The following is a 23959-nucleotide window of genomic DNA, read 5'->3' on the forward strand; positions in this document are numbered from 1 at the left end:
ATTCTGCCCAAAAATAAGCTGATAGGCCTATAACAGTATGTAAACCTAAATCCTTGGGAAGCTGTCAGATGTGATTATTAGCATTGTCGTTGACAGCACAACTAAAGGACCAAAATTCCATTGTCATGTAGGTGAGGATTTAGAAATAATACTTGTAATAATTTAATATAGTGCTCATACAAAATTTTTACTTTAAAATATAATATTAAACAATCCATTCAGATCTTAAACAACTACTTCAACCACTCATGTTAAAATGTTTACATAACAGGACAGCCTCCTTCATGTATGAACAATTCAGCATACTAAAGATCTAGTGTTGGTAAAAGTGAAAAGACGGCAGTCATACTGAGATTTTCAGGAATGCTTTAATCTTTTTTTACTGATTATAATGGTGATGATGTTGAAATCACTCTCCTATCTCAGTCTCTTGAAGATTGAGCTCTTGAAGATCAGGCTTCACTCCTGCACGAATAGAGAACAGAGACATATTAACAGTGAGCAGTCAGGTGTTTCCCTGAATTAAAAAAAAAAACAAGTTGAACCACTTTTAAATTCACATAGTGTCTTAAAAACGTTTATGCTTATAATGCAAGTTGGAATATTATGTATATCTTATATACTGTATCTTATACTGCATACTCCATCAGTATTCTTCATATATACTGTACATTTAGATTTAACATATGCTTTTATTCAAAACGACTTACAAAGACAAGGAAACAATCAAGTGATTTGTCATAGGGAGGCAATGACACAAGAAGTGCTTACCAAGTTTTAACAATTTTTCTAATAAAGATGTTTGGGGCGGCACAGTGGCCACACACACACACACACACACACACACACACACACACACACACACACACACACATATACACAATGAAGATGTCTGAAATAATCTTTAAATTATTTACATTATATGACACAAAACCCCAAAATTTAAAATTTCCACGGACCTTTGAGTTTGATTGGCCCAAGTATCAGAGTGTTGGTGTCATGGTTGGATTCAAGAGACCTCCGGCGGCGTTTTTGGCAGCCTCGTCTACAGCGAGAGTTGGTATCAGTTCCAGGGCAGATGATCACCTTACACTGCAGATACACATTGGCATGTGTCCGAAGGAACTTAAAAGCCTGGAAACGGAACCGAGCGTAATGCTGCTGACCATTGATGTAGGAATAATATGTGCTGTCTCTGGGACATCTGAAACAAAACAGTGAAACTCAAATTTATTTTACGACACAGAATAATTTCAGCTATTAATAGAAATGATTTAGTCCATATTGTTTACCACTGTCATGTACTATATGTTGGAGGAAGTAACGTAAATAAATTTCTATATACATCCTAAACTCCATAACTAAAAACACCAAATGTTCTGTGGTGTGATCTTACCCATTACGCAGCAGGTCATAGGAGCGGTTTTTGAAGTCATTTGGATCTGGAGATGCAACACAGGTGTCCAGGAACAAATCTAGGATTTCATCACGTCTATCTAACACAACCTGAACATATATGGATTGGTTAAGGTTCACCTCATAAGGAGAGTCATAAATTTGTTGGTTGAAACTGCTAGAGTTGTAAAAGGCAATGCTGGCATTAAAGCGACCCGCTCCTGTGATGGTAGCATTGATGTCCTCTTTGGCCTTGTAGAGTATCTGCACAACAGTGTCCGGCTCCATTCTGCAGCCCACATGTAACAGAAACTGTGACTGACGGGTGATCTCACCCAATTGAGATTGAGACTGAGATGCCCGCACGTTGTTGGTGTAAGTCACATAACCATTCATCATCTAGAGAGATATAGAGACTCAGACAGTCAGCACTGTTTTTAAAGTACATAAAAAATGTAATAATCACCAAATAATCACTTGACGTTTTTAGGATTTTTACTTATTGTCAGTCATGCTTCTACATACAGGCCACCGGCAAATCACATTTTAGGTGTGGCTCTAATTTTAGGTGTATTTTGAAGTGCGCACATCCACAATGTGTTGGCCAGGAGCCAGATCAAAAGGTAGGTCAAATAATGAAGAGGAAATCTGCACACTGTACTTTTCTCTTTATTTATAAAAGTAAAAATTGCCAATGTTTTGATAAAAAAAAAAAATATATATATATATATATATATATATATATATATATATATATATATATATATATATATATATATATATATATATATATATATATATATTCTTCAGGCCTGATGATCGAAGTGTTGCCAATTTGAACTATTATAAATAAGGGGAGAATAACAGTGTGTATGTCACAGGTAGGGGTGGACCCAGATGTAAATAAGGTCACGCCCCTTTCTCCACCTCGAGGAGATTCCCAAAGCCACCCCAATGACCAGACACACAAGGTAAGCATAAAATTAAAATATCCTTTATTAAATTACTTAAAAATATTAAATAGGGAAGGGGAAACGGGGGACTTAAAACAATGGCCACTCTAGGCTCTTCTCCACCACCACTGTATCTTCACACAGTCCATTCTCCTCATGTTCCTTCTCGTTTTCCACAAGCGGCCACTAGGACACAAAATGACACTGTTACTTGGGCTTCGAGTATTGCTCACCGGCTCTGCTGCTTACAGCACTCTGGGTAGGTATCACGTTCACAGTTTGCTCTTCAATGATTCACTCTCGTTCTGTTCTCTCTCCACAGGTGGCCGCTAGAACACAAAGGCACTGTTGCTGAGACTTCGAGTAATTCTCACCGGCTCTGCTGCTTACAGCTTTCTGGGTAGGTATCACGTTCACAGTTTGCTCTTCAATGATTCATTCTCGTTCTGCTCTCTCTCCACAGGTGGCCGCTAGAACACAAAGACACTGTTACTGAGACTTCGAGTATTTCTCACCGGCTCTGCTGTTTACAGCTTTCTGGGTAGGTATGGTTTCTCCTCCGTAGGTCAGCAGAGGGGCGAAGGTCACACACCACCTCACCGGGTCGAGCGCTGCCCTATCTCCAATGCCCATAGGCCGATCGATTCCTAGACGGGGGCGCCCTTTTCGTAGAGACCACGGGGCGGCGGACCCTTTCGCCTCTGACTCTGCGACGAAAACAGACACAGGTAAGTTCACCCCACGAAATGTTTTCCAATGGTTTACTCACGGTCACGGACAGCTCTTAGTCTGCGTCCCTTCGCACTCCAAACAGCACACTACTTATAGTAACAGTGATTTCTGTAGTCGTTGGCCTCTCCGTCCTCTGCCCAGTGGAAGAAAATGGATGATGCGGGGCTTCGTCTACAAGACACACAGCAACCCACAACAATACACAGCACCACTCCAAACGTGAAAAAGATTTATTACACAGTCTCACTCACCACACTATAAGTGCACCACAACAAGGGAAGCGCCCGGTGTCCTCCACTGCGCTTGGGCTACGATAAGGCGATGGGAAATACGACCACAATAAGTCTCGTTGCGGCGGCTGTTTGAAGTTTGACTTCTCACGGCTCGCCCACCACACTCTTATAGGGGTAGGGCCGCCCTCCTTCTCCTGGAGGTTTCCAATAGTTACACAAGTTAACTTTTGCCAGTTACTCCACACAGAAAAGGGTATACTCACGGCGAATAGCCTTTGTTTACGTTGTACCAGAAGGTCAATTTTTCTTCCTGCTTTACTCCTTCAGTATTGGTTAGAACAGCGTTTCTTCCTGCCCATAGGGTTTTCCTGTTCACTCCAGCAGGTCCACAATAAAGATTTACAACGAGAGAGAGGGAGAGAGAGAAACACAAACAACCACCACGTCCAACAATGAGCACAGCTCCGTTTCCCAGCACACACTAAGCACAGGCTTGACAGCACAATGCTCTCTTCGGGGTGCTCCTTTTCTCCACTCACGTATCGCCTTTCTTTCACCCCAGGCAGCTCCTGTCTTCTTTCCGCGCGCTTCTAGCGCAGCCCGGATCAACAGAGCCTGCGGGCTCTTCAAAAGGTACGTATTTACCTCTCCTGCCCTAAGCAGAGGAGCTCTCCCCGTGTCAATCCCCCTCTCGTGCCCGAACTCCCGAACTGTCATTTAACTGTGCTTTAAATACTCCTTTCTGTGCTTCAGTTATCCAATTGCCTGGCGATCTCTTTTAACTAGGCACAGCTGTGCCCAATCGGCTGATTACAGCCTCCGCAAATCTGCCGGATGTCCGGTGTTTCCGTTCTTCGGTCTGGACGGAAACATCCGGGCGGAACCAAAGTTTCCCGACTTTTGGTTCCGCCCAAAAGATCGTCACCTTGTGACATCCTCCCCCGCCAATCCGTTCTCGTCCCGAGAACGCGTTGTTTGGGGACTGATGGAGTGTTGATGGGAGCTGTTCTTTAAAAGAAATGTGGTAGGCCATTGGGGGACCTTGGTCTCAACCCGAGGTGGACTGCCGACTACGCCAAATCTGTCACAGGTAGGGGTGGACCCAGATGTAAATAAGGTCACGCCCCTTTCTCCACCTCGAGGAGATTCCCAAAGCCACCCCAATGACCAGACACACAAGGTAAGCATAAAATTAAAATATCCTTTATTAAATTACTTAAAAATATTAAATAGGGAAGGGGAAACGGGGGACTTAAAACAATGGCCACTCTAGGCTCTTCTCCACCACCACTGTATCTTCACACAGTCCATTCTCCTCATGTTCCTTCTCGTTTTCCACAAGCGGCCACTAGGACACAAAATGACACTGTTACTTGGGCTTCGAGTATTGCTCACCGGCTCTGCTGCTTACAGCACTCTGGGTAGGTATCACGTTCACAGTTTGCTCTTCAATGATTCACTCTCGTTCTGTTCTCTCTCCACAGGTGGCCGCTAGAACACAAAGGCACTGTTGCTGAGACTTCGAGTAATTCTCACCGGCTCTGCTGCTTACAGCTTTCTGGGTAGGTATCACGTTCACAGTTTGCTCTTCAATGATTCATTCTCGTTCTGCTCTCTCTCCACAGGTGGCCGCTAGAACACAAAGACACTGTTACTGAGACTTCGAGTATTTCTCACCGGCTCTGCTGTTTACAGCTTTCTGGGTAGGTATGGTTTCTCCTCCGTAGGTCAGCAGAGGGGCGAAGGTCACACACCACCTCACCGGGTCGAGCGCTGCCCTATCTCCAATGCCCATAGGCCGATCGATTCCTAGACGGGGGCGCCCTTTTCGTAGAGACCACGGGGCGGCGGACCCTTTCGCCTCTGACTCTGCGACGAAAACAGACACAGGTAAGTTCACCCCACGAAATGTTTTCCAATGGTTTACTCACGGTCACGGACAGCTCTTAGTCTGCGTCCCTTCGCACTCCAAACAGCACACTACTTATAGTAACAGTGATTTCTGTAGTCGTTGGCCTCTCCGTCCTCTGCCCAGTGGAAGAAAATGGATGATGCGGGGCTTCGTCTACAAGACACACAGCAACCCACAACAATACACAGCACCACTCCAAACGTGAAAAAGATTTATTACACAGTCTCACTCACCACACTATAAGTGCACCACAACAAGGGAAGCGCCCGGTGTCCTCCACTGCGCTTGGGCTACGATAAGGCGATGGGAAATACGACCACAATAAGTCTCGTTGCGGCGGCTGTTTGAAGTTTGACTTCTCACGGCTCGCCCACCACACTCTTATAGGGGTAGGGCCGCCCTCCTTCTCCTGGAGGTTTCCAATAGTTACACAAGTTAACTTTTGCCAGTTACTCCACACAGAAAAGGGTATACTCACGGCGAATAGCCTTTGTTTACGTTGTACCAGAAGGTCAATTTTTCTTCCTGCTTTACTCCTTCAGTATTGGTTAGAACAGCGTTTCTTCCTGCCCATAGGGTTTTCCTGTTCACTCCAGCAGGTCCACAATAAAGATTTACAACGAGAGAGAGGGAGAGAGAGAAACACAAACAACCACCACGTCCAACAATGAGCACAGCTCCGTTTCCCAGCACACACTAAGCACAGGCTTGACAGCACAATGCTCTCTTCGGGGTGCTCCTTTTCTCCACTCACGTATCGCCTTTCTTTCACCCCAGGCAGCTCCTGTCTTCTTTCCGCGCGCTTCTAGCGCAGCCCGGATCAACAGAGCCTGCGGGCTCTTCAAAAGGTACGTATTTACCTCTCCTGCCCTAAGCAGAGGAGCTCTCCCCGTGTCAATCCCCCTCTCGTGCCCGAACTCCCGAACTGTCATTTAACTGTGCTTTAAATACTCCTTTCTGTGCTTCAGTTATCCAATTGCCTGGCGATCTCTTTTAACTAGGCACAGCTGTGCCCAATCGGCTGATTACAGCCTCCGCAAATCTGCCGGATGTCCGGTGTTTCCGTTCTTCGGTCTGGACGGAAACATCCGGGCGGAACCAAAGTTTCCCGACTTTTGGTTCCGCCCAAAAGATCGTCACCTTGTGACATGTACATTTCCTCTTCATTATTTATTTTAGGTGTGCCATTAAAGATGTGCTTGAATACTTTATTCCAAGAAAATACTACTAAATATACTTTATTTAAGAAAATATTTAATTTGATTTTAAGTTACGGTTGGATGTTTGGGTTGCAGTCTTCTATTGTTTTTTTTTTCCAGTATATTTTAATTTCCACATTTTCTCTGCCTATTAATAGGGATGCATTGTTCAAAGACCATACATTTTTTGGATTATACCTCTTTGCTGGTCCCACATGTATTGAGAGAGAAGCGGAACACAACCTCAGCACTGTTAATTTTGGGTCTGCACCGATTGTCATCCACATAAAGGTCATTTCCATTCAACCCAAGTGAATTCAAGTACGACCTTTGAATGACAATGACCATGTTGTCTGAGGAACAGTCCACACGACCTGCAGAGTTAAATTTTTAGGTTTAAATGTTGTGCTTTTAATGTATGTTACACTTGAACAGTTATAGCTTTATTTGGTGAGGTGCCCCAGATAGTGTTATTACATTCTGGGATGCCAGTGTGTGCATTCTTACTTCAGGTCATTTAACACTGTAAAGAATTCTGGCAAGCATGAAGATATTTCAATGAAACTGAATAAAGGGTCTGGGTATCTTCCTGAGCTAATTTATCTTAGCTTTCATTTTTTTCCTGTTGATTTAGACCATAGTTAACCAGACTTTAAATAAACACTCATTTTAACAAAAATGTCTGAAACTAAGCTTTTTTAGAAAATGTGATATCCATCCGACCATAGAGAACTTAAAATGTTAGCTAACCTAAAAGATCCAGAAACAAAAAGATGATAAAGACATAAAAAATAAAAATTATTCTTTTTACTAGCAGGATAAGAGGTGCAGAATAGCTTGTTGTTGCTTTGCTAAAATAAGACAGTAAATGCAAATTCACTTGTTCTTAAAGAGAGAAACACAGAAAGTTAAATGGACTGTGGTAAAAACACTATTTTCTACTATTATTATATTACAAAACAAATAAACATGACTGATTTATTGATTTAAGACCATTATTGAGTTGCACATTTATGCTGCTTCATAATGCCTTATCCATTTTTCCGCCAAATTGTCTCACAATGTTGTTGAAATAACATGATACTCACCATTTTTGTTTGTGCTTGTCAGTATCTATTGATATATTTTGTAATTTACATACCTATTATTAAACAGGAAGTGTTTATGCGTATATCCCCTACATCAGATATGCAACTAGCCCATTTACAAATTTACATGTAAACTGTATCATACATTATACAAATAATGTGAACAATACGTTAGGGCAATACACTGTATGTTTTCACTTAAATACATTAAGCAATTTCAACTTTTGTATGCAGTATGTTACAGAGACTCATCAATTGATATGATTTAAAAAGTGTTGAAATGTCTTGGACAGCCAAGATAATTATGCTTGAAATTTAGAGGCAATCATTTTTTACAGTATAATGCATGTACAATACAGGTCTTTACCTTGATCTGCGGTCAATGAGCTTGAAAAGATGGCTTTAAAGCCATTGCTCACAACAGAGGAGTCACTCCTGAAGACAACCGTCAAGTATGGAGAAGATGAATGAAAGGTTTGGTTTGTGTTTTCATTGAAGCAGATCCTTCCCAGCACTGGATAACCAGTGGAAGAACCATCATGTACAGAGATATAGTCGCAGTTACAGCAGCGCTCCAATCTGAAAGAACCAGAAATAAAGATGATGAAGCTTTATTTGTCATTGTACAAGTACAACGAAATTACAGCCATCAACCTGTCCATACATACAATACATAAAAACAAGGGGGTAGACAGAACAAGACGACAAAGCATTGAGAAGTACAGCATTACATGGTGGAGGGGAGGAGAAAACAAACAAACCCCCAGACTATGCTCCAAAAGGAGTACAGTTTGGGAATGGGGAAAAAACACCTCAGCAACATAAGCACATAGTCAGTACACCTTACAACATGAACAACACACGACTTGCAACACGATTGGGGGGAATTAGGGGTTGGAGATAGTCTGTCCGGCTGGGGGATACAAAGCGGCGAAGGTGAGGGATTTGGGTCCTGGGTGGTGATTGCATAAATGTGTGTGTAAGAGTTCGTGTGTGTGTAGGCTTTGAGAGAGTCACTTCGCCTGGCATCCAAATCTCGGTGCTTCAGTCTGCAGGTCCAAACAGAGTCAACAATCATAAGGTTTCTGTGGGAGAGGGGGTAGGGAATGCAAGAGCGTCTCGCTGCAGTGCTCTTCCGGGGGAGTTGTTGTTCCAGCAGCGGCCTTGGCCGAGGCCAGTGCTGGATAAGGGGGGCCGAAAGCAGATAAGATTGGAATTAATTGGTCTTGGGGCGAGTAGCCGCATTCCTTTAAATGACTACTCTCTTAGTCCATTCTGGTCCATCAGCTTTTTTTTAAAGGTTTCATTTTGTTGGTATACATTTATTTTAATTCAAGTAATATGTGATATCTTATAGTAATATCAAAGGTCACACCCTGACCAAACAGGCTTCTTGTGCATTCATACATTGCAAACTGTTACAGGTGATCTCTTACTTACTGTATATCAGCAAATGACAAGAAGATCCTCTGTCCTGCCTGGGCAGACAGATACCACACACAGTAGGCATTGTCATAATAATAGTTTGGGTAATTGGGACTTGAAAACAGCCCAGAACCATACAGGTGTCCACCACACCCAGCATGATAATCTGGAGATCAGATGAAAGCAAATATATACTTACAAACAAATATCATCAGAAATCAGTTACAGGATGAGGATTTAGGTTTATTTATTACAAATATCACTTGTCACCTGTTGTCATGGCTGGCCATGGGGTCGTGTACATTGGACAATACCCTGAGTAACAGAGTTTTTAACATGATTAAAGATAAACCTGTTCTTGGTCATGTTTGAGTATTACACAACAATTGACTCAAAAATGATTGACAACCTATTTACAGTACAATATGTTATCATTCTATGCTAAACAGCATTATTTAAAACATATCCTTTTTATGTTCTTTAAATCTGCATGGAAGAGAGATGGCTTTGCATACAGGTAAGTAAATATGACAGAATTTTTGGACATTAAAAACCTTTTTAACTAACTTTTTATAGCTCTACCCAGACATACAGTACTATATGCATTAATTTTTATACATTTTTCACATAAGTGTTATTCTTATACGTCAGTGATGTTTACCACAACTTCACAACATTACATTTTACCTAGCATCACAGTATGTGCCTGAATTTGAGAAACTCACTGTTATAGTCATAGCAACAGTTTCCATAGTAATGACAGTCGTCTCTGCATGAACAGCTTCCAAGATGGTAGCCACAGTTGTACCTGCAGGTGGGTGAAGCTATAGACAGAACAGATTTTACTCATGATGTCATCAATATGTGTGTGATGTACACATTTTTGCGTCACTTTACATTTAGTGTATAAATACAATTAAAAAAGCAAAGCTGGACTGTTCATTGGATTTAAAAATGCGTACATTCAACTTTTTAGATGTTACATTGGCATCTAAATTAAACTGACTTTTAAACAATTTTCTACTATTGTTATCAAATATCATTAATTTTATTGAACTGAAAGAAATATGCACCTGTTGCTGTCGCTTCAGTTGTTGCTGATGAGCAGTAATCTGCATAAAGAAATCAAATGCCATGTATGTGAACTTAGATACTTTATTACCATTTCTGGAAACACAGTAAGTACACATTTGTAAGTGGATATTAAAAATGTATGTTTAATGAAGAGCAACTCACTGTTATAGTCATAGCAACAGTTTCCATAGTAACGACAGTCGTATCTGCATGAACAGCTTCCAAGATGGTAGCCACAGTTGTACCTGCAGGTGGGTGAAGCTATAGACGGAACAGATTTTACTCATGTAGTCATCAATATGTGTGTAATGTACACATTTTTGCGAAAATGCAAAGCTGGGCTGTTTATTGGACTTTAAAATGCGTACATTCAACTTGTTAGATGTTACATTGGCATCTAAATTAAACTGACTTTTTAAACAATTTTCTACTATTGTTATTAAATATCATTAACTTTATTGAACTGAAAGAAATATGCACCTGTTGCTGTCGCTTCAGTTGTTGCTGATGAGCAGTAATCTGCGTAAAGAAATCAAATGCCATTTATGTCAACTTAGATACTTTATTACCATTTCTGGAAACACGGTAAGTACACATTTGTAAGTGGATATTAAAAATGTATGTTTAATGAAGAGCAACTCACTGTTATAGTCATAGCAACAGTTTCCATAGTAACGACAGTCGTATCTGCATGAACAGCTTCCAAGATGGTAGCCACAGTTGTGCCTGCAGGAGGGTGAAGCTATAGACAGAACAGATTTTACTCATGATGTCATCAATGTGTGTAATGTACACATTTTTTGCGTTACACCATTGGTTACTGTATCAGTTTATGTTCAAGTGCAAAGCTGGACTGATTGCTGGCCTTACAAAAGTTGTTGTACATTACGAATTGTATTTAATGTAAAGCTAAAGTGTCACTTCAATTTTCAGACAACCCCAGTCAATATCATTAATTTCATCTAAAAGAAAGTAAAGAGCACCTGTTGCCATCTCTTTGGTTGTTGATGAGCAGTAACCTGTGTTATAAGAAGCAATAAAACTGAATCAGTAAAATTTAAGACATGTATGTCAATATTGATATAGTAGAAACTATATCCAAAACTTACAATGACTCATCATGCATGTGCTCACAACAGGAGCGATTTTTATGTGGGTAATTAACCTTGTGTCTGGTTGTTTAAGAGCTACTTACTGTTATAGTCATAGCAACAGTTTCCATAGTAACGACAGTCGTATCTGCATGAACAGCTTCCAAGATGGTAGCCACAGCTGTACCTGCAGGAGAGAGAAGCTAAAAGAGAAACAGATATTACCAGTAATCTGGAAATGCTTATAGAGAGATCATGCAGTTTGTCCTAAAATTATGAATAACAAGTGAAGTAGAGAATTTATATTGATGATAATGATGAGGTCATTATAAATGTTTCATTTATTCAATCAATCAATCAATCAATCAATCCCATCATCAATGTCCTTTATGCGAGTATAAGGCACCTGTTGCTGTTACTGGCTCCTCAGTTGTGGCTGAGCAATAACCTGTGTAAAGAAAAGCAACAAACGAAATAATTTAAAATCACGTATGTCAATGTTGTCACAGTAGAAATCATTTGTCCAATACAGGAAAGATTTGTGAAATGGTTTTATTTTGAATTGGTCTAAAGAGGAACTTACTGTTAAAGTCATGGCAACAGTTTCCAAGGTACTGACAAGAGGTTTCACATGAACAGCTTCCAAAGCCATAGCCACAACTTTTATAGCAGGAATCTATAAAGATATTTTATATTTTTACTTTTTAATATCATGTTTAAATTATATTTTTACTATTTTTCATTAATATGTTTGTAATGTATCGCTACAATATGATTACATGTAGACTAGACAGATATCATTCTTTATCCTTAAATAGACTACAGACTATTAAAAACAGAAAAGTGAAAAACAAATAATGTTGTCATTCCTTATTTCAGGACTAACAACAAAACTTAAAATACTGTACATGCAAAGGGACCCATTGTTGTTGACTCTGTACAAAGTAAAGTAAATATAACATGAAATTATATTAGAATAACAATGATACACCCATATATCAATATGTATTTATTGGGATATTCACCTGTCCATGTCCATCCATTTGCTAAAGTTAATGCTGTAATACAGTACACAGACCAGACGTAATATTCATTTTATAATTTTCTCTCGATAAGTGTAATGCTTTACATGCCATTAAATACAGTAGTACTGTATAGCATCAAACACTGTAGTAAAACATTTGATCTTCTAGCTATAACCTTGCCTGAATCAGAAGATTAATTTAATGTAAGACCTTTTTTACCTTGAACGCCTAGAAAGACCCAGAGAAGATAAGCAGGAGCTTCCATCTTTATCCTTTAGGTCAGGTTTGTCTTCAACATTTCTGTCATCATTTTTATAGCCAAAACCAGCCTAAAAATGATAACACATTATATAATAATCCTTATAATTATTTCCTTATAACACAACAATATCCTGGAGCCTGTGATGGTAAAAAAATAAAATGACTGCATAACTGTGGAAAAGACACAGCTGGATGATCAGTGGCTCTTGGGAAATTTTATGGATTTATTTATTGACACAAACTTTATGATAATATAGTGATCAGAAATTTCAGTGTAGATAATCACAAAACATGATGGTTAAATTTACATTGGATCCAGAAGCAATACTTCCAGTCTATTTACCTCTATACAATAAGCAGACATTGCAGACAGTACATTACAAAAAGTTTTTAAAAGAGAATTTTAAAAGTTAGCCAGACCAGAATTTTTTTCTGTAAAGTATTACATAATAAGCATCCAACAGTTGTGGGTGGGGTTATTCTGAAAGTAACAATATTATCTGTACTGCACGATTACCCCATTATCACATTTTGTGTCAACATATAAATCCATAAATGAATACGACAGAAGCAGAGAATATCCAGCTGTGCCTTTTCCACGACAACTCAACAGATAGCCTATTACAAGTTTTTCATATCCTTCATTGGCAATGAAAAAAAAATGTGACCCTGTGTATGAAATCCATCTCTAATTCTCTAATAATCTAATTATGAAGCATCAAAGTTTGAATTCAGCCACTGATTTCACATTGATTTTAATATTTGACATGATCTTACTTGGTCAATAGTAAAGTTATTAAGGTTTTATTTTCACATAATGTTCTTTACATTTTGTGGGATGATTTTCCGTAAAGACTATATCACGACTAGGGTGGTCCTTTCTTTAACTTTTAAAAGTTCATACTCTCTGCCCACCAATATGTTTGAATAAAAAAAAATGTGGGCAAAATTTTTTCAATATTCATTAATATTTAGAGGTTGCTCATGACCTTTGAAGTTTAACACATTTGCGTATTATGTGATACTTTGTGCTAGCATGCATAATTGTTTAATATTATATACTTATGGCAGCAATAGATCTATTTGACCATGCTCCATGAAATTTAAACTCCTGTTTTGTTGTGATATGTCTTTCAAAGCAAGAAAGCTTCAATTTGAATAAAACACAATAGACAATATACACTGAGACAATGGCTGAAGCAACACGAAGCAAGTCCACTATATGGTTACTGGGATCAGAAGAGACTGAAATAACTGGAACAAAGTTACCCTTCAAGAAGCAAGTTTTATGTGTGTTGTGAATTTTTAAATTTTTGCAAAATTTCGGAAATATTCAAAGGCTTTGAGCAACCTCTAGATATTGTAGGAACAATTCAAAATTTTGCACAGTGTGTTTTTATTGATATCCTAACACATTTAGAGGGTGAGAGTTGAACATTTCAAACAAAAAATTAGACCCATTATAAGGACCATTCTAATAAAGACTTTAGCTGGGTTTGCGGGGAGGGCCAAAATTGTCAAATAGCTTCATGTTCTAAAAATGTACAGTTTCCAAATTATTATGCAAGTGACATATCCAGCCTGATCTCACAAAAATTCATACGTATTTGATGATTTGTCTAATCGTACAAAGTGAATCATACAAAAACATACAATTATCATACAAAACGATAACAAAACCCCATTTCTTTACTCACAAGTGCTGTGATACACTGGATAGTCTAGATCAGTGGTGAGGCTACATAAGGGCCATGGTGGCACAAGCCCACTCAAATTGACGGCTAGCCACCCAGTCAGAAGAGACACAAAATTAAAGCAAAAGAAAATATGTAAAAATGATAATAATCTTTTTAATAATCGCTCAAATGCGCATAATTCAGAAATAAATAACTATTTATATAGAAAGTGTATCATTTGGATGTGTTTCTGAACATTACAAATGTTAACATTCAAGCTATTTTATGAAGCATCCTTATAAGTAAGACCTTTGAAGGTGGGTGGCACTTGACAAAGAAGGGCTTGTATATATTAATATGTAACCATTTTATGTTCCATGCAGCAAATATGACAGATTTCTGTTCATTGCATTTTTTCTTTATTTTTAAGTGCATTCTGCATAAATATTTAGAACAGCATAGCTGGCTTTTTCAAGAATTTAAATAAACTGTTTAATCAACTAAAATTTTAAGTTCTCTAAAATATAACAACATCCACACAGTAATATAACTGTTGAGAGTAAAAGAAAATTACACATACTGACAGTGGAAAATGTGGTGTAATGATTTAGAGCTGATTCTGTGATCATGTAGTAAAGACATTAAATACATTTCACAAAGGCAATTAAATACTGCCTTTACAGATTTTGTATGTAATATCCATGAAATTTTTAAAATAAATATTTTGTTTAAATGTTATTAATCATACCCTAAAAAAGATTGTTCGATCTTTTCAGGAAAATCCTTTTTTAATTTTAATAATATGTTTAACATTTAAATAGCCTTATTGTATAGTAAAAAGTGACAATTTCAGTATCAGGGAGGCCATTCATCTGGTATCTACACCAATAATTACAAATGTGCAGAGTAAAAAATAAAGAATTTAAGCCATAAAGGCACAATAAATCAGAGAAATCAAGTTAATATAAACAATAGAAGCTTCAATGACAAGCACAGCTGTTTAGGAATGCTTTATTGATTTGGATTCAGAAGTGGTTAACAGAGATTTTTGATAATTATCACTGTTTTCAGGCAATGAAGATGATCTCTTCATTTCTTTCTCTTCTCAGACTTCTTCACACCAGGCCTTTCTCCTGGACAGAGAGATAAGGTAATGAATCATTCAGAAAGTCCATTACAACTGATAACCGTTACCAGTGGCTGCCAGTAACTTTTTAGAGGGCACACGATGCGAAGCTCGTCACAACATGTACAGTATGTTGCCTGTCATGTGTGTGGCTTGTCATTTCAAAATATATGTTTGGCAAGTCATGTACACACATCACATGTGAAATACAAAAAAACGAGCCTGCTGCAGACGCTTCAAATGGGTTTTTGATAAAAGAGACGCTCGCGTTTGCCAGATATTCACTTAATCTCAAGTGTATAGAGTTTAATGTTAAATTATGTTTTATTAACAAAGTTCGGGAGGAACACGTCAAATAAAATACCTAAGTGACTCCAGCTGTTTTCAATCAGTAGTCAATAGCACCAGCCGCTTACAATCGGTAATCAACAATACACCCAATCAGCTCGAAAGCAAGCCATATATAAATCACAGTTGAACTCACCGAAAATCCTTCGCATCTTTCAGAATCCCTCCTCCACCCCGTCTCCTCTCACTCACCAAGTTATTTCCTTAAAGTGGGGATACTCTGTGTTTCAGGCTCATTCCCTGCTCAGAGCCCTTTCCCCAGACAGCACGCCAAATACGTTTACAAATTTAATTTATTCAACTTATTTGTAAGTGTGAACTCGTGAAATAGTGTCTTGCGAGTATTTCATGAACATGAGTGTCTCTTTTACCATAAAACCTTTTGACGCGTGTGCAGCAGGCACGTTCTTTGACATGACACATGATGCACATGGTTCACGTGACGCAACAAACACATATTTTGAATTCGTGCCCCTCGGAAGAGACTTGCACAAGCCTGAACACACAATACGCATGCACATGAAGTCACCGTTGTCACAGATTTGTGTTTATGTGTTTTACACAGAAAGTTAACGCCATCATTTTGAACTTTAAAAATCATTTACAAAAGCTTATGTTTACAGAACCTGAAAATGCTGTTGTTATGTAAATGAACAGCCAAAACGGATGAAAAGTTTCCCATTTTGGTTAAAAACTTTGTCATAAAACCAAATTTCATATGCCTATTTTTCATTCTACATAGATTAATATATATAAAAAAATGTGTTCCTAAAGATCCAAAAGAATAATCTGAGTTACCCTCTGACCTTTGAGTGTGATTGGCCCCAGTATCACAGTATTGGTGTGGTGGTTGGATTCAAGGGACCTCTTGCGACGTAAACGGCACCCCTGACGACACCGAGAGTTGTAATCATTATCAGGGCAAATGATCACCTTACACTGCAGGTACACATTGGCATGTGTCCGAAGGAACTTAAAAGCCTGGAAACGGAACCGTGCGTAATACTGCTGACCGTTGATGTAGGAATAATATGTGCTGTCTCTGGGACATCTGAAACAAAACAGCGAAACTCAAATTTAATTTACGACTAACCCAGAATAATTTGAGCCATTAATATATATTGTTTAACACTGTCATGTACTATATGGTTAAGGAAGTAACAATTAAAAAAATAAACATCTATGTACTAGTCTATATACATCCTAAACTAAAAACATAAAATTTTCTGTGGTGTGATCTTACCCATTACGCAGCAGGTCATAGGAGCGGGTTTTGAAGTCATTTGGATCTGGAGATGCAACACAGGTCTCCAGGAAGAGATCCAGGCTCGTATCAGGTCTGTTTAGCCAAACCTGAACATACATGTATTGGTTAAGGTTCACCTCATATGGAGAGTGAAAAATTTGTTGGTTGAAACTGCTAGAGGTGAAAAAGGCAATGCTGGCATTAAAGCGACCCGCTCCTGTGATGTTAGCATTGATGTCCTCTTTAGCCTTGTAGAGTATCTGCACCACAGTGTCCGGCTCCATTCTGCAGCCCACATGTAACAGAAACTGTGGCTGAAGGGTGATCTCGCCCGATTTAGACTGAGATGCCCGCACGTTGTTGGTGTAAGCAACATAACCATTCATCATCTACAGAGAAAGAGATGTTGTTTAATTCACAGAATGCAGAGCATAATAAGACAGAAGGGCAGTGTTGATGATTTCCTCCTTTTTATTATTTAAGCACTAAATTCTTGAATGTTGCTACAAAAACATGTGATTATACCTCTTTGCCAGTGCCACACGTGTTGAGAGAGAAGCGGAACACAACCTCAGTACTGTTAATGGTGGGTCTGCACCGATGGTCATCCACATAAAGGTAATTTCCATTGAACCCAAGTGAATTCAGGTACGATGCTCTAATGACAATGACCATGTTGTCTGAAGAACAGTCCACACGACCTGCAGAGCAAGAGTTTTATTCATTTTATTTACTTTAATAAGCATATTTACTACAATATGCCCCCTTCAGCTTATTACCTTGATCTGCGGTCAGAGAGCTTGTGAACTGAGCTTTAAAGCCATGGCTGACACCAGAGTGGTCACTCCTGAAGACAACGGTCAAGTATCGAGAAGATGAGTGAAACGTCTGGTGTGTGGTGTCATTGAAGCAGATCCTTCCCAATTGTTGATGACCAATAGAAGAACCATCATGTACAGAGATGTAGTCACAGTCACAGCAGCGATCTAATCTAAAAGAACCAGAAACAATCAGAAAGATAACTGAACCAGAAGAGTTTGATTTAATTTTAATAGCCATTAAGACTGTCAAATGACTTTCGTTGTTTACAATGTTTCTAGTTGCATCTTTAGTGATTTTGCAACGGTTTACTGTCTTGTCCAAAGAAGTGGATTTTTTTTAAACGTAGATGTCTTTGCAAAAGAAAAAGGAAAACACTTGCATGCAGCATAAGACCAACAACAGTCAAATTAGTTAAATACCAATCAAATGACTAAGGTGACATTAATTTAAAGGTGAAAATAATATTTTCATTGCCATCAAAGTGAAATTACTGAACCTAATAATAAGAGCCGGACAAAATGCTAATTTACAAGAAAACATGTCACCTCCTCAAGTAATGATCATACCTGTAATTAAGGTAAACACTTAGAAATATGTAGGATAGAACACAGGATAGAAACTCTTGAAGAGAGTTAAAATGTGCATTAATTTCAGGTTGCTACTGGTACTGAAATGCACATCAAAACTACTCAATAGTAAGATTGTTCATGAAAATATTTTAATGATTAAAAGGCAAGACATCTGTTGATAGCAAACATAATCCCACCAACACTGCAATAAAGCTGATCTTTCACTTACTGTACATCAGCAAATGACAAGAAGAGCCTCTGTCCTGGCTGAGCAGAGAGATACCACACACAGTGTGCATTGTCGTAATAATAGTGTGGATAGTTGGGACTGGAAAACAGCCCAGAACCATACAGGAGTGCTCCACATGCTGGGTGATTATCTGCAGATCAGAAGAAATTAAGTATAGTTACAAACAAGTATCCTAATAATCAAGATACAGGATCAGAATAGAAAATCCAAGCTGTTACAATAGTGCTATACCTGTTATGGGTGGCCATGAGGTTGTAGGCGCTGGGCAATACACTGAGTCAAAGAGGGAAAAATGAATAAAGCTTTAGCTTCAGATGCATTTTTGGGCAATATGCTTTGATAAATCATGCACAATATGACCAGATTTTATTATAAAAAATTTATGAAAGCATACATTCTGACTTTTTCACACAGTTAAATAACTGGACTCTCATGCTAAACATGGGCAAAGCTTCAGAGACCAATTAGGATGTAGGACGGAGGGTTCTTACAAGTTTTGAAAAGTTTAATTCGACTACTGATTCTGTTACCTAATGAGTGCTGGAAGTACAGTGGAAGTCCTTATATTGGCACTCCACCCTGGAATAGCGCGCACATGCTGACTAAAAGCTGACAAAAAATCATCGTCACCAAAGAAGTGTTTTTTGTTTGTGAGATAAATTGAAGCTTGTTCAGCTTCTCAATAAACCCAGCATTATGGGAACAGTGGATGCAGTTTGTTTTTCCAGGGTAGCAGTAGAGTTTGTTTAACACTGAATTTTGTTGAAATGAGGTGACCCCAGTGATAACACAACCATTTATGAGTTGCAGGCAAGGCTTTAAACCGGTATAGATCACGACACATTTGCAAGTGTTTCAAAGGCTTGCAAATGTTAACACTTAAGTAATATTAAACAATTTAACCACAAAAAGGCGCTTAAGTGAAACATTTTCTGAACACACAGACGCACATGCGATTGAATGTGTCCAGTCCAACTCCAATCAAACGTGATTATCCCTATGCCCTTCAAAGATCAGAACTCCTGATGTATAAACTTGAGACAGAGTTGTGCTACTGTGTCTCATACTGTATTCCATTAAAAAACATTTGGCAAATAAAGCACTGAAAAACAACGTAATTTTCACTTTATGTGGAGCGAATGTTTCTGGTGCATCTTCTTCCCGAAATGCCTTTTGGAATTAGTCCTCTGTTTGTGTGTGTGCACGTGTTTAAGTGCACTCAACAAATGTAGGCTTGTCAGAATTACAGTTATGCCGCTTACATAATGTAGCCTTTTTTAATGTTTAATGATGACAAGATGAAGACTTAAGGAAAATTATGTAGACTAATAATTTAAGTTTAACGATCAGCCTACTTATTTGTATGTCCCACAGTTGACATGGAAAGTTTTTAACCATTTCGGGAACTTTATTTTTGTTCTAACCGGTTCAGGAATATAAATTTTAGTGTTGAACCGAAAACTGGAAACGTTAAAATACTGTTTCTGTTCGGAACGAACCAATTGGGAAAAAAATCTGGTTAAAATCCCTGGTTGCAGGCGTTAAGTAAAACTGTAATAATGTCTGTGCTTTGTTGACAATCGGCAGTGTTGGGAAAAGTTACTTTTAAAAGTAATGCATTACAATATTAAGTTACTACCCAAAAAAGTAACTAATTGCGTTACTTAGTTACTTTTCATGGAAAGTAATGCTTTCGTTACTTTTAAGTTAGTTTTGCGTTACTTTTTCTTACTTAGCTGATGCTTTATCTCTTTCAGGTCTTGCAATTGTTTTTTATGATCGCAAAAATGTCAAGCTCTGGCCTGCCATCTCCGTTTCTGACTCAAACTGTTCCCTCTCAGGCGCACAGAGTGCGTAATTTTATGTTAATATGTTCAGTTTAATTCAGTACATTATTTAGTTTTTAAATGGAATTAATTAAACTGAAAAGTAACTCGCATTACTTTTTTTTAAAAGTAACTCAAATATTAATGTGTAAATTTATAAAGTAATCCGTTACTTTACTCGTTACTTCAGAAAAGTAATATTATTACGTAATGCGCATTACTTGTAATGCGTTACCCCCAACACTGACAATCATATGCAATAATGTAAATTGCACAAACATTTAGTGAATCATAAGTTATAAATCAGAGTGAATCAGAGAAAGCATAGATATGTATAAAGGCTAGATGTCTTACGGCGGAGTCTCTAACGGCATCACCTGGCAGCCATCTTACCTCAGACAGCTCGCTCACTCGTAGCATTGAGTTTATTGGTGCAGGTACTTTTAATGACCATAACTTGATCAATTTTCTACCGATATTCAAACGGTTTGTTTTTTTACAAACGTTATTAACGTGGCTATGATTCTGGATGCTTTAACATGTTTCATGAATTTTTTTATTTATTTTTAGTATAAGTATGCAGTGTCGTAGGTACATCTTTGACGTTTATAACAAACCAAACCGTTTGAAAATCGGTAAAAATTAAGCAAGTTATGGTCATTTAAAAGTACCTACATCATTAAAACGTAATGCTACGAGTGAGCGAGCGCCCTGTGGTAAGATGGCCGCCAAAATGCGGACTTTCCACTTAATTGGCCAGCAGCGAGGGTGAGACATCTAGCCTTTATACAAATCTATGAGAGATAGTGGGATAATGTTTTGTGCTCATGACTGGCTCCGCCCATGGTACGCCTCCAGAAGCTTAGCTTTTTTAAAATACAGGTATAGCTGATCTGTCTTTTATAAACCTTATAAAACTTAAGACTCTTTGAAGTTATGAAGGATGCAGAACTACTATCTGTTCTCAAGATTAGCATGAGATTGGCAGAAACAGTGTTTGTTATGTGACCTTTAAAGCAGAATTATTTTATTATTAAGTAGTATTTAATTTATACATAGCAAATCAAGAGATTGCAGCTCTGAGAAAGTTTTATCTATTATCCTCCTGTAACTTACACTCATAGTCAGCGCAACAGTTGCCATGGTACTGACAAGAGCTCTTGCATGAACAAGGGCCAAAGTCAATATCACAGCTTTTCGCGCAAAAGTGGTCCCCATAAATATCTAAGGACAAAAGAAAATATATTAATTTATTATTACCACTCTGATATGAATGACTACAGAAGGGCTTTACACACTTTAAGAAGTTAACCCTTAGGTTAGAGATAACCCTGGGTATTCATAATCTGACGTTTCACACTGTGCATTCCTAAACCCTAAAAGCCAATCAGAATCTAGCATTTTAGAGAGCTGTGTATATGTGTAATAGGTTTTAGGTATCATTAGAATCAGTATTCAGATTCAAGAATTACAAAAACACTTTTAGTATGAACAGCGTGAAATGTGAAACTCATAACCCAGGATTCTGTTAACCTGCGGTTAAGAATAACCTTGGGTTAACTATTTCAAGTTAGGAAAACTCTAATGTCACAATACTATATATTACGTTCTGTCGAGCCTGTTTTCATGGTTGTACTGGTTGTTGTGGACTCTGCGAAGAGAGACAAGAGAAAATATATTAATTTATTATTACCACTGTCATTAATTTATTATTTATTAGTAATTTATTATTATCACTGATTAATGATTACAGAAGGGCTTTTCACACTTGAAATAGTTAACCCCAGGTTATTCTAAACCCTGGGTTAACAGAGTCCTGTGAAGAGTATTACACTGTTTATACTTTACCAGGGGTTAAGTGCAGTGTGAAAAAACTAAAGGCCGTTCCATACGGTACGCGGCAACCGCAAGTGTTTAGTTCTTTTTCAATAGGAGACGTGCGGAAAGTGGAAAAATGGGGGCGGTTACAGAGGTGAAGCGGAGTTGGTCCACACGCCTTGCTCGTGCACCCAAAATTATGTTCCTTCTCCAGACATGGTACTTCATGACAGGCGCCATTGAAGATAAACATATTTGCACTAAATGCTGCACAAAACGCTTCCAATACAAGAGAAAAGCTGAAGCCACGCAGCGATTTTGCCGCTTACCGCGTACCGTATGAAACGGCCATTAGACAGAAGACAGAGACTGAAGTCTCCTTAAACTGAAAAATTGAATATCTAAGTTTTAGGTATCTTTAGAATCAATATTCAGATTCAAGTTTGACAAAAACACTTTTAGTATGAACATTGTGAAACATGAAACTCATAACCCAGGATTCTGTTAGAATAACCTATTTCAAGTGAGAAAACCCTAATGTCACACTACTGTATATTACGTTCTGTCGAGCTTGTTGTCATGGTTGTAGTGGTTGTTGTGGACACTGGGCAAGACCCTGTGTAAAAAGAAGAAAATTAAATAAAACAACAACAACAACGTCAAAAACAAAAAACAGAACTTCCACAACTTTGAGTTGAACATAATGGTAGTTTTTGTTATACTGTATTATTGTATTTGTGCTGTTATTTTGACACATGGGGACAGCTGTTGCATATCGTCACCTTCCTAAAATAATTGCCTAAGTCATTTTTTCAGGTTTCTCAGAAAACACAAATAAATTGAACTAACTTCAGAGGTTGAGTAGATTTGTGTTCCTCTTGATGCAGCTGCCATTTAGAAAAGCTTGTAAAATTGCCTAAGTCTCAATGACTTAGGCAAAATAAAACAGCCTAAGTCATGCTCTTGACTTAGGCCATTATACTACAGGGGTAGAATAGCATGATCTGTTCAAATGAGGATGTGAGCGATTTTACCAGACATGGCCAGGATCATGAGGAGATGACTTATGAAAAAAAATATATATATATATTTTAGGAAGGTGAAGATATGAAAAACTGAGTAGATTTTAGTTAATATATTTTTGAGTGAATTCGAGGAACTTACACTCGTAGTCAGGGCAACAGTTGCCATGGTACTGACAAGAGCTCTTGCATGAACAAGGGCCGAAGTCAATATCACAGCTAAACGCGCAAAAGTAATCCACATAAATATCTAAGGACAAGAGAAAACATATCAATTTACTATTACCACTCTGATTATGAATTACTACAGAAGGGCTTTTCACACTTTAAGTAGTTAACCCTTAGGTTATTCTAAACCACAGGTTAACAGAATCCTGGGTTACGAGTTTCACACTGTTTATCTAAACAAGTAGTTAAGAGATAACCCAGGGTATTCATAATGTGAAGTTTCACAATGTGCATTCCTAAACCCTTAAAGCCAATCAAAATTTAGCATTTTAGAGAGCTGTGTCATCACTCAGTTGACCATCCCACGGGGTCACAACAATGCCTCAGGTAAGTATTAAGGGATATCAACATCAAGTCCTATACAATTGTTGTTGAGTAATTGCGGTAGTTTGCCACAGTTTCCCACTGAACCTGCATTAACGACGACAGTGGGGCCTCTGGCCTTAGTCAAACAGGTTGGCACGTATGGTCGGGTTGCAGTGAGATTTTGGCGTTTTTGTGTGGTCTTCTGTGTTGCGGCAAATAGTATGTTAGAGACTGAGGTTAGGTCATGTCAAGGGTTTATGCACAGAAACGAAAAGGGAAACCTCAGGAGATGGAAGGGCTGAGGAGTAGTGTGGGAGAGGGTCACTCAATTAAT

The 23959-nt window shown here is 38.3% G+C and overlaps 2 protein-coding genes across 28 annotated transcripts in view; both read right to left on the reverse strand.

Annotated features, from left to right (window-relative positions):
* Positions 1-349: 349 nt before the first annotated feature.
* Positions 350-12498, reverse strand: LOC135787683 (CUB and zona pellucida-like domain-containing protein 1). 2 transcript variants are annotated; one of them, XM_065297594.2, is made up of 19 exons: positions 12347-12498; positions 12128-12160; positions 12011-12037; positions 11686-11778; positions 11509-11550; positions 11207-11305; positions 10995-11030; positions 10655-10753; positions 10492-10530; positions 10174-10272; positions 10011-10049; positions 9663-9761; positions 9208-9252; positions 8953-9103; positions 7880-8091; positions 6623-6798; positions 1397-1794; positions 960-1204; positions 350-465 (listed from the first exon to the last, which is right to left on the reverse strand). In XM_065297594.2, exons 1-19 carry the CDS (start codon positions 12390-12392, stop codon positions 410-412), a joined length of 2034 nt encoding a protein of 677 aa, XP_065153666.1. In that variant the 5' UTR covers positions 12393-12498; the 3' UTR covers positions 350-409. The 2 variants fall into 2 exon arrangements, with proteins under 2 accessions (XP_065153666.1, XP_073668382.1); XM_073812281.1 differs by lacking the exons at positions 9663-9761; positions 10011-10049.
* A 2561-nt stretch (positions 12499-15059) lies between these two features.
* LOC135787457 (scavenger receptor cysteine-rich domain-containing protein DMBT1-like) overlaps positions 15060-23959 on the reverse strand; it is a 59826-nt gene continuing 50926 nt past the window's right edge. For 19 of the 26 annotated variants that reach the window (XM_073812278.1, XM_065297412.2, XM_065297418.2 and 16 more), the window contains 11 exons: positions 23234-23341; positions 22629-22685; positions 21858-21902; positions 21368-21475; positions 18657-18698; positions 18405-18555; positions 17564-17775; positions 17310-17485; positions 16782-17173; positions 16345-16589; positions 15060-15197 (listed from right to left, as the gene is read on the reverse strand). In XM_073812278.1, coding sequence (XP_073668379.1) covers positions 15154-15197; positions 16345-16589; positions 16782-17173; positions 17310-17485; positions 17564-17775; positions 18405-18555; positions 18657-18698; positions 21368-21475; positions 21858-21902; positions 22629-22685; positions 23234-23341 — 1580 coding nt within the window. In that variant the 3' untranslated portion in view covers positions 15060-15153. Of the gene's footprint in view, positions 15198-16336; positions 16590-16781; positions 17174-17309; positions 17486-17563; positions 17776-18404; positions 18556-18656; positions 18699-21367; positions 21476-21857; positions 21903-22628; positions 22686-23233; positions 23342-23959 lie in introns of all 26 variants that reach the window. The other 7 variants (XM_065297430.2, XM_065297437.2, XM_065297436.2 and 4 more) reach the window with 3 other exon arrangements.

Source organism: Paramisgurnus dabryanus, chromosome 17, assembly GCF_030506205.2.
Source record: "Paramisgurnus dabryanus chromosome 17, PD_genome_1.1, whole genome shotgun sequence".
In the NCBI taxonomy this organism is placed as follows: Eukaryota; Metazoa; Chordata; class Actinopteri; order Cypriniformes; family Cobitidae; genus Paramisgurnus; species Paramisgurnus dabryanus.